We start from the raw sequence: 14,993 nt of genomic DNA, 5'->3' as shown, positions 1-14,993 counted from the left end.
GGAGGAGGGAGGGAGGGATGGAGGAAGGAAGAAAGGAAAGAAGGAAGGAAGGAAGGAGGAAGGAAAGACAGGGAAGGAGGGGAAGGAAGAAGGAAAAAAGAGAGAGGGAGGAAGGAAGGAAAGAAAGAGGGAAGGAGGGGAAGAAGGAAGGAAAAAAGAGAAAGAGGGAGGGGGAAGGAAAGAAGGAAGGAAGGAGGGAGGAAAGAAAGAGAGAAGGAGGGAGGGAGGAAGGAAGGAGAGAAGGAACAGTCAAAACAGATGGGGACCCCGGAGGACAATACAAAGGTTAATTTAGGCCTTGTTCTTTACTCTTTCTCATTCTTTCTCTCTGAAATGAAAGGTTTATTGTATAGTATATTAATGACGTAGCATAATTATATGATAGAACTGTATTATTACACAGTATAACTATGTGTAATGTGTATATAACATATATTGTTGTCTGCCATGTTTAAATATGCCAGTCTTTCCTTACCTTGGTGAAACAGCATGTTGCTTTCATTGCTTTAAATTATGTTTTCAATTCTGTCCTTAGTCTTGTATGGTTGTCAAAAGTAATCACACCCTAACATTTATTGATAATGTAATAGTTGTAATGATTTATAACTCATGTTATCTTAATTACTTTCAGTGGGACAGAAGGAGAGCGACGACAGGTGACTACCAATGACTGTCAAGTGACAGCACAATGGGTCACTGGGCTAGCAGCAGCAGCAGCAGCAGCAGCAGTTTATAGACATATGCATTTTATGTATCTTTGTCTTTTAATATGTACTTATTTACTATAACAAATTAATTTCTAATAAACTCAGAAACGTGACTTGGATGTAAAGCAGTTTGTCTGTGCCCTTCATTCTGTGTTGTCCTCTCGTACAGTCTCCACCATGGTGCTGTGTGGGGAGGTTCCAGTCGTTTAGAGAGAGAGGTACACATGCACAATTTCTTCATTGACACAGAGATGAGAATTATTATTTTTTGGCTAAAGTCAGCAGGAGTAACCTGAGACTCACTACAGACTACAACAACAAAAATATGTAAGGTTATCATTCTCAAATAGGCTGCATTAGTACATTTGCATTAGGCTTGCAAAACCCACAGAGTTGAGACTCAGGGTAAGGGGGTTGTTTCATTGCGGGGTGAGTTCAGGCTCCATTGCATCCTCCATTGCATCCTCCATTGCATCCCCCTGTTGTTCTTGTGCTGAAAGAGAAAAAAAAGAAAGAGGAGAAATGGTTAGGCACACGTATATATGCCTGGGTCTGACGTTGCCTAGTGAGATAGGGCACAAGTATGACAAGTGGCATCAGTTTCAATTGCATTTGTTTGAAGTTGTCTCATGGATATGTAATGAGTGTATACATGTTCAGTAAGTATAACGTGTTCCCGAATACTGTATGCATTCAACCACTATGGGATATGTCTGTGGGTCGACAAAAGTGAGTTGTGTGTGGGAAGTCACTGCAGGCACATTTTGGTGCAGACCAGTTTGCCAAGACCAAAAAGGGCAAGACAAGGCTTAGAGCAGATTTAATTCCCACCATCTTTGTGCATCATGCTGTGAGCGCCCCTGCACCACAATGCACCCCTGGACCTGTAACATCATAGTTATTGCCACTCCTGAACTGTAACATTAATGGTCCTCATCCTGCAGCACTCCTGACACGAGGCACACAGCATCACTGCAGTATAATTCCTTAAGATGTTCCTTAAAATGTTTACTTATATTTCAGTGTTGGGTGCTGTTGTAACTGATCAGCACACTGGAAACTTTGCACTTGTCATAGTGACTGACTGGCAAGCCAATTTGCTTTTGTTGTGCTAACCTCAGCATTTGCCTACTGTATTTCATATGAATGGCTGTCAAATATTCATCCCTATCTCATAAGTTATCAGACTTTGATCCTGTGAACCTCCTTCATTCAACAATCACGCAGCAATGTCATATTTAACTGAGCTAATATCAAAACTGGTAAAACTCGGCAGTGCTGAACAAATATACACCAAGAGTCTGTTACTCTTTTGTCTTTTCAAGGGCTCTGGGCTTAACTAATTTAATGTGCTGCAGTTTCTCACTCTGACCACTAGAGGATAGTAAACGCCCATGTTCACTTCAGGTCAACTTTAACCAACAAGCGTTTAATTAAATGAATTATGAATACATGCAATTTTTAGAGTAAAACAACTAAATAGTTACTTGATAACAAAATATAAATTATTAATACAGATACTATGTTAATACTGATATTGTTCACACAGAGAATGTTGGGTTGTAGTCTTAAGTTTTGACCACTAGAAAAATAATTTGCACCTTTTCCCCTGTAGTTTCTATCCATGACATTTCTGATTGCTTCGTAGTACGCTGTCAGGCATGTATGTGCTGCAGGTCTTGACTTTGGCCACTGGAGGGCAGTATGAGCCCGTGTTCTTTGTCATCTCCACTTAATCAGAATAAGAATAACTTATTCTTTTAATAGCCAGTCCCAGTCAGGGAAGAATTACAATTTATATTCAAAACATAATATTATAACATTGATATTATCTTTTTATATTTTCCTTGGTTCCAGTGCACTCAGCCATTTACGAATTGCGTTTTCCGCTGTGAACAAATTTGTCCTCTCGCGCCTCCCGTTGCTCCTCAGTGATTGGTCACAGCGAAAATATGGCGCTACTGTCCGCTTCAGTGTGAAAACATCAAGAAGAAAGCATAAATCCATTGTGTCGCACAACAGAGCAGAGTGTTGGCGTGTTAATATTTTACAGCACTATGTTTGAGTTATAATGTCGCCGCCTGTAATGTCCAGGACCGTAAAATTAGCCATTAGCTACATTAGCTTCGTCGGCTGCTAACAGACCTACTAGCATAATAGCGACCATTGGAAGAGAAGATTGCGATTTGTACACCCTTAAAGGTGAGAGTCCAGCTGGAGTGGGTTAGTTAGTTAGTTAGTTAGTTAGTTAGTTAGTTTAGATCGCTGTGCTGTTTAGGTCGTGGCTAGCGCTAAAGTTACCAACCTGCTGCACAATTTTTATTTTACAAGCTAGTTGCATTTCCCAGATGCCAACATGTTCAAACTTCTTGTTTTGAACAGCACAATCCAGACCTCAAAATGTTTAAATGTAGAATCACACTAGACAGAGAAAACTAGCAATTGTGTGTCATTTCTGCTTGAAAAAAATGTTCAAACTAATAATGTTAATAATCGAAATAGTTGCTGATATAATTAGCTGTCGGTCGTAAAGTAGCAGGTCATCCAACTCTACTGTAATGAGAAGAATAGGAATAATTTGTAATGGCCAGGTTCGGTAACAGTCTTACAACAGTGCAATGATACAGAGTGCGATGGGTGTTGAAATAAATATGGCATGATTAATGTAACAGGTTGCTTATATACATGAGGTAGATGGCAAAGACAGTATATACAGTTTATACAGCATGCTTGGAATATGTTTGACAGATATTTACATGTTTACAGTGAGTAGTGTATTTGCCTGGTGTTACAGGGTTATTCCATAGGGATAATTACTGTCACTATTGACTGGTGTTAGTTGTTTATCATAGAGACCACCTGTGTCTTGTCGTTTCGGTGTAGCGCCTACCATGGGGAGTTGTAGTTGTGAGACAAGTGCAACTGTAAAGATAACGACAAAGGCTGACTGACACTTTTCACATTTTCCAGCCCTCAAGATGCCTGCCTTCCGGCAAGTGGGAGAGAAACAGCTTCCCAACCCTGTACTGTGTATGGCATGGTCTCCTAAACGGGATCTTATTGCTTTGGCCAACACAACTGGAGAGGTAGGCTGAAAAAATTCTGTTTTGATCCTGAAACATGTCTTGGTATCTTTTATGGTTTTATAATTTTATGGTTTGTGTTTGTCTGTAGTTGCTGCTACATCGCTTGGCTAGTTTCCAGCGTGTTTGGAGTTTACCACCCAGTGAATATACTGGGAAGGAGATCACTGCACTCGCCTGGCGACCTGATGGCAAAAGTAAGGAACAACCGTGTACATCTTTGTGTTAATAATTCTCTACTTGTTGATGGGAACATATAGGTATTAATTTTTGATTCTCTTTAATCTCCAGTTTTGGCCTTCAGCCTCGGAGACACCAAGCAGGTGGTCCTGTGTGGTGTTGAGAAAGCAGAGATCCTCCACGTGTTTCCAATGCAGAACCCTGTAACCTGCATGCACTGGATGGAGGTGACAGAGGAGAGCAGGTATGCACAAAGCTCAGGGATGAATCCAGTAGCACAAAGGGCACCTGGTTTTGTAGAATAATGTGGATGTTTGGTCTGTCTGGTGTGTTTCAGTGCCCTCAGCTCCTTCTACAACTCAGAAGATGAGTCCAAACTTTTTCTTCCCAAGTTACCAACACTCCCTAAGAGGTAACACGAGCAGTAATTGCATCAGATAGTAAGAAAGCAAGTTATCCTGGATTGATTGATTAACATTTGTATAAACTTTTGTTTTTCCTCAGCTATAGCACCACTTCAAAGATCTTCAGGTGGGGTAGTATTTTAATACATAACTCAGTAGTTTGATATCAGCTGTTGTTATGTGGTTTGTTTGTTTTTTTGGATAGTAGCCATCTGTATTTATTTCTTTGTGTTACAGTGAGGAAAAGTCAGATGAGATAATGAATCTCCTGGGAGAAGTCAGGTAAATTAAGCCTCATGTCTAAGCAACATACAGAAAAACAATATCTGAGTCTTCTACTGCAGCTGTCTTTTGAAGTTGGAATGGAAATTATTTCATCGCCCCATTTTGTTTCCATGCAGGCTGAATGTACTTGTTCTTGGAGGAGACGCTGGATTTGTGGAGCTTTATGCCTATGGGATGTACAAGATTGCCACTCTAACAGGGGTAAGGCTCTTTGGTTCATTCCTAAGAATTGTCCGATACATCTCCCACACTAATTGATTAAAGGAGCTGTAGTCCGAGCATTGATATAGCGGTAAACAACTGTTTGCTATTTAAAGATATAATGGAGTAATGGTTTTGTGAGCAGAGACTTAAGTCACCCTCCTTTGTGTGTGTTGTAATCTAAGCTTCTCCGTTTTTTGTTGTGGTAGCTGGTCCAACTGTGAGTGCATGTAAGTTCCTGTGTGTGTACCCACTGGCAAGCTAATTGCTACTGCTCTGCACTGCAGTGGCGGGTCAGCATCATCATAGAAGCATAACGCACACCCTCCAGTTCGCCCAGGTTGAAACTGTTAACTGCCGTTGTTCGAATTGTTTGCATTGTAAGCACTTTTAGCTGCTATCAGCCGGCTCAGTCACCTCCACGTTGAGAGCTGTGTACAAACAATCCCTGCTAGGAATTATAGATGTGCTCTGAGTGTCGCATACCATTCCTTGAATCAAGTTTACACTGATAAAATAAAGGCTGGCAAAAATGTGATGTGAAGTGCAGAATTGTGTCATCAAACAGCAAAAACAGAAGACAAACTCAAATTGAATCGCACTGTAGAAACATCTTACAATTATAGCTGCTGCGCAGCGATGGGTCAGGTCCGGGCATTTTTAGGCAATTCTGAGCAACCTCTGGAACCTAAGACGGTCATCTACCGCTCTGAGCTAATTGGCAAGTAGCAACTCAACAGTGGCTTCACAAATTGAGTAAGCCATTCACTGTTGTGTAGGAAAGCAGCCATCCGTGCATGGAAAGGCAGATTTGAAACCACTGTAAAAAATTCAGTTATTAAGACAAAAATCTGAAAATACACATATTGCATCTAGACAGCATGGAGATGTTGGTAATTTGTTTGTAACAATGATTGATTTGCTCCATAAGTGAAAAACTGATGTTTAAAATTGCCATTTTTACATTGACTCCAATTGTTCACATTAGAGCAAAATTCAAAATGCTGTCAAAAATTCAGTTTTTGAGATAAAATTCTGAAATTTGCCACACATCATCTACCATGACTCTAGAATTTTGTCATTTTTTTCATGAACATTGAAGATTTATTTAGCAAGAATTTGCATGTATATGTTTACAGTACCGTTTACAGTCAAACATTTTGATGCACTGTAGGCTCAATTTTTGATAAATCAAAAATCTGAGAAACATAGTTTTTGTAGGACAGTCTGAAGATGCTCTGTAGCAAGTTTGGTGTCAATTGAGCAAAAATTGTGGGAGGAGATAGGTTTAAGAAGTTTTACAGTTTTTGAAAAAAACAGAGTGATGAACTTCATAATTTTTAATAGGTTTAAATGTACAAAAGTTTCTTCAGTATTGGGGCTACAGTTTGATGAAAGTTGTGAAGTTGTAGCACGTATGGTTGATTTGTTATGAATTTTCAAAGTTTTGAACTTTAGACGCTTGCTGTAGCGCCACCATCAGGACTATTGGCTTGTGTTTACAGCTGAGGATATCTGGCATGAGACTGGACCTTTGTGCAAAGTTTGGTGAGTTTTCACCCATGGGAAGTATGATATCCTCGGAAGAAGAAGAAGAAGAAGAAGAATACCTAGGATTACAATAGTGTCCTGGCAGCTTAGCTGCCCGGACCCTAATTAAATGCGCTTCTCTATGGCAAACTTTGACCTCAACAACTACTGTTGAATCATCTCTTGTCTGATGCAGTCTCTACAAAATGTAAACACTGTGAGCTTCACAACAATAAAAATGGATTGAATTGTAACTGTGGCACAAAAATGATGGTATCTGAAAGATCTTAATAATTAAACCTCTATTTTTTATGCCTACATTTTTATTATTCTTGGATTTTCTCTTCTTTGATCTTATATTTTAAATATTATTTTTATTGAAATGTGTGTGGCATGGAGCAGCTGCAAAGTGAATTTCCTTCGGGATCAATAAAGTATTTATCTATCTATAAAACTCATATCTGAAGTTGGGTTGTCAAAATATCAGAATTTTAAACTTTGATACAGTAGTAGTTTAAAAACAAAAAACAATACTTGATATCTCCTTTCAATACCACATCAAAAAGAAAAATGTCCTAGGCACCCAACAGGATCCTTTTTTCCTGTTTTTACTAACTATGTTCAGACATTGCAGGTACAATCATGTGGTGGGTTTGTTTTAACATTTTAATAATTTTTGTTCTTGTGATTTTATCAAATGTATGGAGATTGTATTGTTTTAAACACGTGGTATTGAAAAAGTATCTAAGTATCGATACTTAATGGCAACCTTAATCTGAAGGCTACAACAATACATCCATTTATTCAGCTCTTTTAATGTAATGACACTTTACAGGTATCGGGAACTTGTCGCAGCCTGAGTCTCTCCAGTGATCTCAAGTCTTTGTCTGTCATCACAGAAGTCAGGTCAGCTGACAACAACCCAGAGATCTGCTACATTCAGGTGCGACAGATGTTTTGGCTCCATTCCTTGTAAATCTGCTTTTCCTTCATTTTCTCATCTCTGCTCTAAATTGCATTTTTATTTGCTTATTTTATCTTTGTCTTCCAGCTCGACACAGGTTTGCTGTCAGACTGTCTCCCTGAGGTGACCAGGATGGCACGCAAGTTCACCCACATCTCCACCCTGCTGCAGTACCTGCACCTCTCACTCACGTGCATGTGTGAAGCCTGGGAGGACATCCTCATGCAGATGGATCTTCGACTCACTAAGTTTGTTCAGGTCAGAGGTCGTAGTTTGTCGTCTAAATTGGCTAAAATGAGAGCGTACAACAAATGTCTAATTTTCCCTGTTTGTAGGAAAAGAACACAAGCACTCAAGTTCAGGATGAATTTCTGGAGCTTTTGCTGTGGGGACAATCGAGGTGAGAAGAGAAATTCTGTTAGTATTTGCTCATTGTCATGTTGCAATGTTTAGAGTGTCCTGTAGATGGTGGCAAAACCTCTCCGGTTAGTTCAACTGCTCTTTTGACTGCAGGGATGCTTCTAATGTTTCTAACCCTTGGCTCTCTGCTTTCATGCAGCCCTGAACTACAGGCTCTTCTCATGAACCAGCTGACTGTCAAGGTGAGAGTTAGAGGTGGTGCAAATGCTCCTCTTAGTGTTTAAACTGTAATTTATGTGCAGTCCATAGCAGATTTCCTGTAACTGTTTGTTTGTGTGTCCTGTTTTCACCACAGGGCTTGAAGAAGCTCGGCCAGTCCATTGAGTCCTCTTACACTAGCATCCAGAAGTTAGTCATCAGCCACCTGCAGAGGTATTTTCAGCCTTTTTTCTTTTACCTCTCCTCAGTGCTGCCTGTTACCTGAGGTTTCTCCTCAAAAATAAAATCTCTCCCTGTCTGTCTCTCGCTGCAGTGGCTCCGAGGCTCTGTTGTATCACCTCAGTGAGGTGAAAGGCATGTCCTTGTGGAAGCAGAAGTTTGAGCCCCTCGGTCTGGATTCAGCAGCTATAGAAGGTAGGTGTCTTTAACCTGCATGATTACTAAGAAGAAATCAGCCTTTTATCATCAACTACCACACTTGTGTTTTATGTTCTCAGGTGCCATCACAGCTGTGGGCTCATTTTCTTTGAAAGCCAACGAGCTCCTGCAGTAAGTTTAATAAATTGATTATCTTCTTGTAGCATTAGCAATGTTATGATTTGTATAGATTGTGTATCCTGCTGCTGCTGCTCTGCAGAGAATCACTGCTTTTGTTTTGTCATTTAGGGTGATCGACAAGAGTATGAAAAACTTTAAGGCCTTTTTTCGGTGGTTGTATGTAGGTAAGAATAAACTACTTAATCAAATACAGTAAGGCCCTGATCACACAGAAAGAGTTTTGGCATCTGGAGGCAACTTTTTGTAATTCAATTCAATTTCAATGAGAATGAAGCTTTTTGCTCGTGGTTTTTGCTTTGTGATGCACCTTGTGTTTCGGCACTCTAGGTGCCTGGCGTTTTTTGCTAGAGTGCTCTGAACTCCTTGAGTTGAAAAAACTTAAACTCAGAGCGGAAAAACGCCCGAAGTCATCTCTTTTTCTGTCGTCTTTTTTCCCATTGTCCAATCAGATTATTTGAGAGGCGGCCCTTCTGTGGTGGTCACGACAATAAGTTTACAGTTGGTAAACAATGGAGGAGAAACTGGTGGTAGCAGTTGCTGGATACCCAGAGCTATACGGCCCGACGATAGACAGCAGGTTGTCAAACTGCCCCTGAGTCATCCTAAAATATGCCTGGAAACAGCCATTATCGAGGAGAAGCTCCTGGACCAACTGGTGGTACTCCCTCGAGGAGAAGCTCCTGGACCAACTGGTGGTACTCCCCACGATCCACCCTCTTTTTTTTAGGGTCTTGTGTACCCACACAGATCTCTGTTTCCCTGTGCCCAACAAACTATTTACTGACAGCCTCTCTTTCCCTGTGCCCAACAAACTATTTACTGACAGCCTCTCACCCTCAACCAGAGCTACAGCAGGTACTCTCTACCACTAAGCCACCAACGCCCCGGGATTCAATTTTTAAAAAAAAAAGGCAGTGTGGTGCGCCTCACCTTTTGCAACCCGCAAAACACTTTCTGTGTGATCAGGGCCTAAATGTGCAGGAGTTTGACTTGGTGATAGAGACATTTATCATTGTGTGCATACATGCAATTTGATATGCACTAGTTTGTCAAAACAGTTTGTTTTTTTTGCTCAAACTCTTGTTTCCCTACAGCCATGCTAAGAATGTGTGAGGAGCATGTACCACCAGAACTTAACAAGGTGAGTTATCAAAGATAAGAGAGAGATTTGTGATTTTTAAAATGTTCCTGAGATCGTTTTATAATCTTAACTTGTTGGTTTACCCTTTAGATGACTCAGAAAGACATTGCCTTTGTTGCTGACTTTTTGTCTGAGCATTTCAGTGAGGTGAGATCAGCATAATGGCTTTGTGATGAAAATTAAATTTGCTCTTGTTTTCAAACAAAGCGAGTTTAATTGCCCTCTTGTTTAACAGAATGAAGAACTCTTTGATCGCAAAGGGAAGTACTTCAACGTAGAACGAGTTGGTCAGGTAAGTGGTTTTGTGTTGCATTAGCTTCACGTGTTTTTGAATGAAGCTGCTGTCCTACAACATTCTGGTTTCTCTTCCATCTGCAGTACCTGAAGGACGAGGATGAAGACCTCGTGTCTCCTCCCAATACAAAGGGAAACCAGTGGCTGAAGTTTTTACAGGAGAGCACACACCTGAAGGGTGAACTATAATCTCAGGAATGCCGAAATGTTTTTTAATTAGAAGTTTATGGTTTGTTTGGTGATAAACTGGGTCTCAGGTAGTCTGAGTGTTGGCTTACCTTCAAATACCACTGCCTGAACTAACAGAGAAACTGGTTTATTTACTGTAGAGAGCCCTTTGCTGTTTCCTTCATTTCCCCAAAAATCTTTGCACTTCGTCAAGAGGATGATGGAGAATGTGATCGAGCAGTGTCTACAGAAACCTGCAGTGAGTTTTGTGTGCTGTCCATCTTCCTCTTTTTCCTTCCTCTTCCTCAGAGTCTGGAATTAAACACTCTGAAAATGTAACATTGAGATAGACCTAATAACCTCTAATGCAGATTGGCATAGCAAATGTCCTGGAAAAAAAGGAAAAACTGTTTTCCAGGCTGGAAAATGGTTTGGAATTAACAGATTGTTGTCCTTGTATATCTAATTTAAAATCTAATGCTGCACTGCTGGCTGTTAAAACACCACTAGTATCACGTGATACACGAAGACTAGAGCAGCATCATGTCATCACGAAGGCCACACACCCTTTTGGGCACATGAGAAGAGAAACAGGAAAATGTAACGGGTTAACTAAAGCTTTCACACTGAGATTTTAGGCACATAACTAATGTTAGCTTGAGGGGGAGAGCAGCATCAGAATGTAGTCTAAACCTAAATCTTAGCTTGTAGATCAAACAGTTGACTATTAACAAATTAGTTATTTTCAGACGACACTTAAACTAGTAACATGATTACAGATACCCGGATTCAACGAAATAAACATATTTGATTTGACTGAAGGGACATGACAGCGATCAGATCAACCTTAATTTAATAAGGTATTGTGAACGTCCAGGTTAAGGCAAGGTCGCAAAATATTATTAGACATGGGTATGTCTATAAAACAAAAGTTTATTTAACAAAAGATAAATGCATACAACCTTGTCAAAATTATAATGCAAACACTTGTCAAGTTGCATCGACATCTATATGATCTTCAGTTTTCTATCCCCCAAAAAGGGGTTCAACTTTGACATTTTGCAAAAATCCGTCTGGTGTATTGACATAGACATACAGCTAGTTGGCGACAGCAGTGTCTAAAGAGCAAGTAAAGTTAGCAAGTGCCAGCAGTTTGTTTGTCCCCAAATGCTTGGTAAGTGCGTGTAAAGTCAAAATAGAGTCATGGAAATGGGATAAAATATTATGGAAAAGTTATGAAAAAGTTTTAAAAGTTCATTGTTACAGTGTAGCAAAGGAAGACACGCACAAAAAAGATATTTTACATGTTGCAGGGCTGCACATACAATTAAAAAATGTGCAAATACGCAATGTTCTGCACTGAGTAAAGTCCAACATGGACTGAAACATTTGCACTTTTTACACTCTATGCACATTTGCACAGTTTTTCACCATCTGTGCAGCCATGCAACATGTAAAATAGAGATTTTTAAGGTCCAGACTTGAGTCTGAATCTTTTTTGTGCGTGTCTTCCTTTGCTACATTGTGACATTTCTTTGACTTCTACACCAGAAAAGATGACTAACATACAACAGTTTATTAAGGCACAGCTCTTTCCATGCCTACCATAGTTTCATTGTTAGAAATGTGTAGAAACCCTGGATTTGTTAAAATGAAATTTATTCTACATGTTGCTTATTTATTGTTTGTTTATTTGTATGCAGGAAGTGATTGGGAAGTCTGTGAAACAGGCTGTCTTTTTGCCCCTGTACACTGTGCCAGAGAGGTATGATCATATATCTCTGTTATTAATCTGTATAATTTGAAATATAGATGAAATAATGTGATAAAAGTTGTATTTATTTGTCCATGTTCATTGCCTTTCCAGCTCTGAAAACACTCCACGACTCTTTGAACTCCCATCTTTGTACGTAAAACCAGAAACATCCAGGTGTATCCTAATGGTTTGTTCAGTAAGATGTTTACATTTATGATTTTTCTTGATTTCTGCAGGTGGAATGATAAGAAAGCCAAAATGCACCATGTTGTGTTCTGCATGCCGGAGATTTCACCCTCCAAGCTTTACCTGTTACGAAAAGGAACTGACCCAAACAGGTACGTTTGTGTGATTGTGGGTGCATGTGTGAGTTTCTTTGTGTATTTAATCTGTTCGTAATTATATTTGTTTTGCTCGCACAGACATATCCCCAACAGTGTCATATCCCTTGACCTCAGCCACCATCTTGACAATGCAGATGATGACAGTGCTGCAGCCCAGTAAGTGCCTCTCATGTCATTCCTATTAATTTATTTGTAAAACCAATATAAAATCAAAATCTTTCCTCAGCTATGAAGGTGTTGTGACCATCATTTCTCATTTTCAGGCCTAATTACGTATACAGCTGCCTGGATGCTCGTTTCTATGACGATGAAATGCTAACTGTGGTCTTGCAAGGATCAGAAGAAGAGAACAGAAAGCGTGTCCTGGCTCAGATTCCTCTTGCTTCCACCCTGAGCTGTGAGACTGAATTCAACTGGGAGCCTAACCAGAGGTGAGTTAGGATTAGCAGTGACTGGATTAAAAGTATTTTTGAAACTTCAAACTTTAATATAATTTGGGCCATTCATAAAAAAAGATGTAAAGTCCTGCTTCTTGTATAGAAGAACTATCTCAAAAATGAAATCAGTGCTCTCACACTCAGACTCGGAGAAAGTTATTCACGTACTAATTTTATCCAGACTAGACTACTGTAACCTCCTCCTCTCTGGCATCAACTAGGGGTCACTTTTTGCCTCCAACTTGTTCAGAGTGCAGCATCTAGGCTTCTTACTGGTTTTAACAGACGACATCACATCACCCCAGTCCTGACTTCTCTCCATTGGTTTCTTGTTCGTTGTACAATTGATTTTAACATTTTACTGATTGCTTTCAAAGTGGTTTATGTCAGGCCCCAAGCAGCTTGGCAGAAATGTTGACCCCATATGAGCCAGTTTGCAGCCTTAGATCCTCAGGTGGGACCATTCTGGCCACTCCAAAGTTGAGGCTTAAATCTAAAGGTGACCTTGCCTTTGCCATGGGGCCCCTCGGCTTAGGAACGACTTACCTGACGAGATATGGCTCACAGAATCAGTGACTTCTTCTTGATCACTTCCTAAAATCCATCTTTATAGACTTGCTTTTATATGATCATATTTTTATGTCTTTTATTGGTTTTTATGTTCTCCTTTTATTGCTTTTACTTTTGGGGGGAGGATTTCTTTATGTTGCCAATTTGCAACTTGCATTTTTGTCTTGTTTTAACTTTATCCTAACTTTACTTTAGTTTTGTCTCGCTTGTGTTTGGTAGGGCCATTCGGCTTTCCTTTGCTATATTGCTTTCTGAGTATCCTGTTTCTGTTTTGCTTTTTCTGTCAAAGCACTTTGTAACATCTGTTTTTAAATTTGCTATGTTTATAAAATTATTATTATTATAGTTATTATTTTCCAAAGACAGCAGAGATGAGGAATAAAGATGTTGCATGTGACCAATGTTAGGTTGGACCAGCAGAGCAGTGCCATCCCATGCCAGGGCCTGGTGTTGGGGAATCAGTGGCGTGAACTGGAAAACATGAAGGCTCAGTTTGTAGCTGTCAACGGAATCCGCAAAGTGGCCTGTGTGGTAAGACAAATTATACATCTTGAACTTCCCATTATATTTAGTGTGTGGGAATGTCAGTTTGGGGTGTTATGTGTGAATGAACTGTACTGGAACATTCCTACATTTTGTTGTAGAGATCAGTAAGGTCAAATGAAACCTTTTTTCTCTGCCAGTGGACTGTCTCCTAACGTTTACTTTTTCTTTCCTGGCAGCTAAGTGCCAATCTCAGGCACATTCGTGTTTTTGAGATGGATGTAGAAGATGAAGATGATGAGGGAAATGAGTCGCAGAATGCCAGCGCTGACCAGGAGGGGCTGGACACAACTATGACCAGTGAGGGGCAGGGAGAGGAGAGCGTGGAGACTATAGATGAAGCTGGAGAACAAAGAGACGTGTTTAAAAAACCTGAGGAGCATCTGGAGTCAGAGGAAGCCCTGGAACTCTCTTGAGACTGTAATCACAGAAACAAGCGACATAAACATAAGATATAAATCCAGGTTTTGCTTGTTGAAAAGGATTTTTTTTAACAACATCCTGAAATACATGTAATGTTTGTATATGAAAATAAACAGCTTGTAGTGTTCATATTTGTTTAAGTAGTTTGTAACCTTGTTTTTTTCTTAGTTTAGTTTAGTTTAAATTAGAAGGGACAGTGCAAATTAATAAATACACATGGTATGACAATGCCAGAATTAGCCAAATGGCTATTTTTCATTTGTAATCCCTTGGCCAAGATGTTACAGAAGGCTACCTAAAATACAACAAAGCAGGAAGAAAAAGAACAATAAAAAAAACAAAACAAAACAACACAAAATAAAGAAAAAGAAAACAAGGCATACAATTTACAAGACATCTTTGAACACATTGACAAGATAAGATAAACTTTATTGAATCCCCTAGAGGGGAAATTCAAATATCACAGCAGCACAAGACAAAAACAAAAAGACATTAAATATAACAAGATAAAAGAGAAAAGTAGATAAAAGTAAATAAAAAGATAAAATAGAATAAAATTGCTACATCAGGATGAATAAAGTGACTAAAAATCACAAGAATACAATGATTTCTTTCGCCCTTTTTGATAGTACTGATACTTTTGAGTTATTTATCATTTATGTCACCATGCCATTCACTTTATATTTTCTTGTAGGAATGAATCAAGGCACTGCGTTCCTGTGAGTTAATGACGAAATTATTAGATTAAAAATATAATCAAGTCAAGAAATAGTCGAGTAATTTTATATATTATTTGATTACCCAAATGCTGAATTTAATAATCATA

General features: G+C 39.4%; 1 protein-coding gene across 1 annotated transcript; it reads left to right on the top strand.

Annotated features, from left to right (window-relative positions):
- Window positions 1-2,631: 2,631 nt before the first annotated feature.
- On the top strand, window positions 2,632-14,294 carry anapc4 (anaphase promoting complex subunit 4). Its single transcript, XM_050055529.1, has 28 exons — window positions 2,632-2,909; window positions 3,678-3,793; window positions 3,882-3,987; window positions 4,082-4,214; window positions 4,308-4,382; window positions 4,475-4,501; window positions 4,612-4,656; window positions 4,776-4,860; window positions 7,226-7,333; window positions 7,442-7,612; window positions 7,690-7,754; window positions 7,914-7,956; window positions 8,070-8,146; window positions 8,247-8,347; window positions 8,431-8,482; window positions 8,600-8,655; window positions 9,586-9,632; window positions 9,723-9,779; window positions 9,868-9,924; window positions 10,011-10,104; window positions 10,256-10,353; window positions 11,798-11,859; window positions 11,962-12,000; window positions 12,087-12,188; window positions 12,273-12,350; window positions 12,458-12,625; window positions 13,609-13,732; window positions 13,924-14,294. Exons 2-28 carry the CDS (start codon window positions 3,686-3,688, stop codon window positions 14,158-14,160), a joined length of 2,415 nt encoding a protein of 804 aa, XP_049911486.1. The 5' UTR covers window positions 2,632-2,909; window positions 3,678-3,685; the 3' UTR covers window positions 14,161-14,294.
- The last annotated feature ends 699 nt before the right edge of the window (window positions 14,295-14,993 follow it).

This window comes from Epinephelus moara, chromosome 10 (assembly GCF_006386435.1).
Source record: "Epinephelus moara isolate mb chromosome 10, YSFRI_EMoa_1.0, whole genome shotgun sequence".
In the NCBI taxonomy this organism is placed as follows: domain Eukaryota; kingdom Metazoa; phylum Chordata; class Actinopteri; order Perciformes; family Serranidae; genus Epinephelus; species Epinephelus moara.
This window is presented reverse-complemented; position numbering and strand designations above follow the sequence as displayed.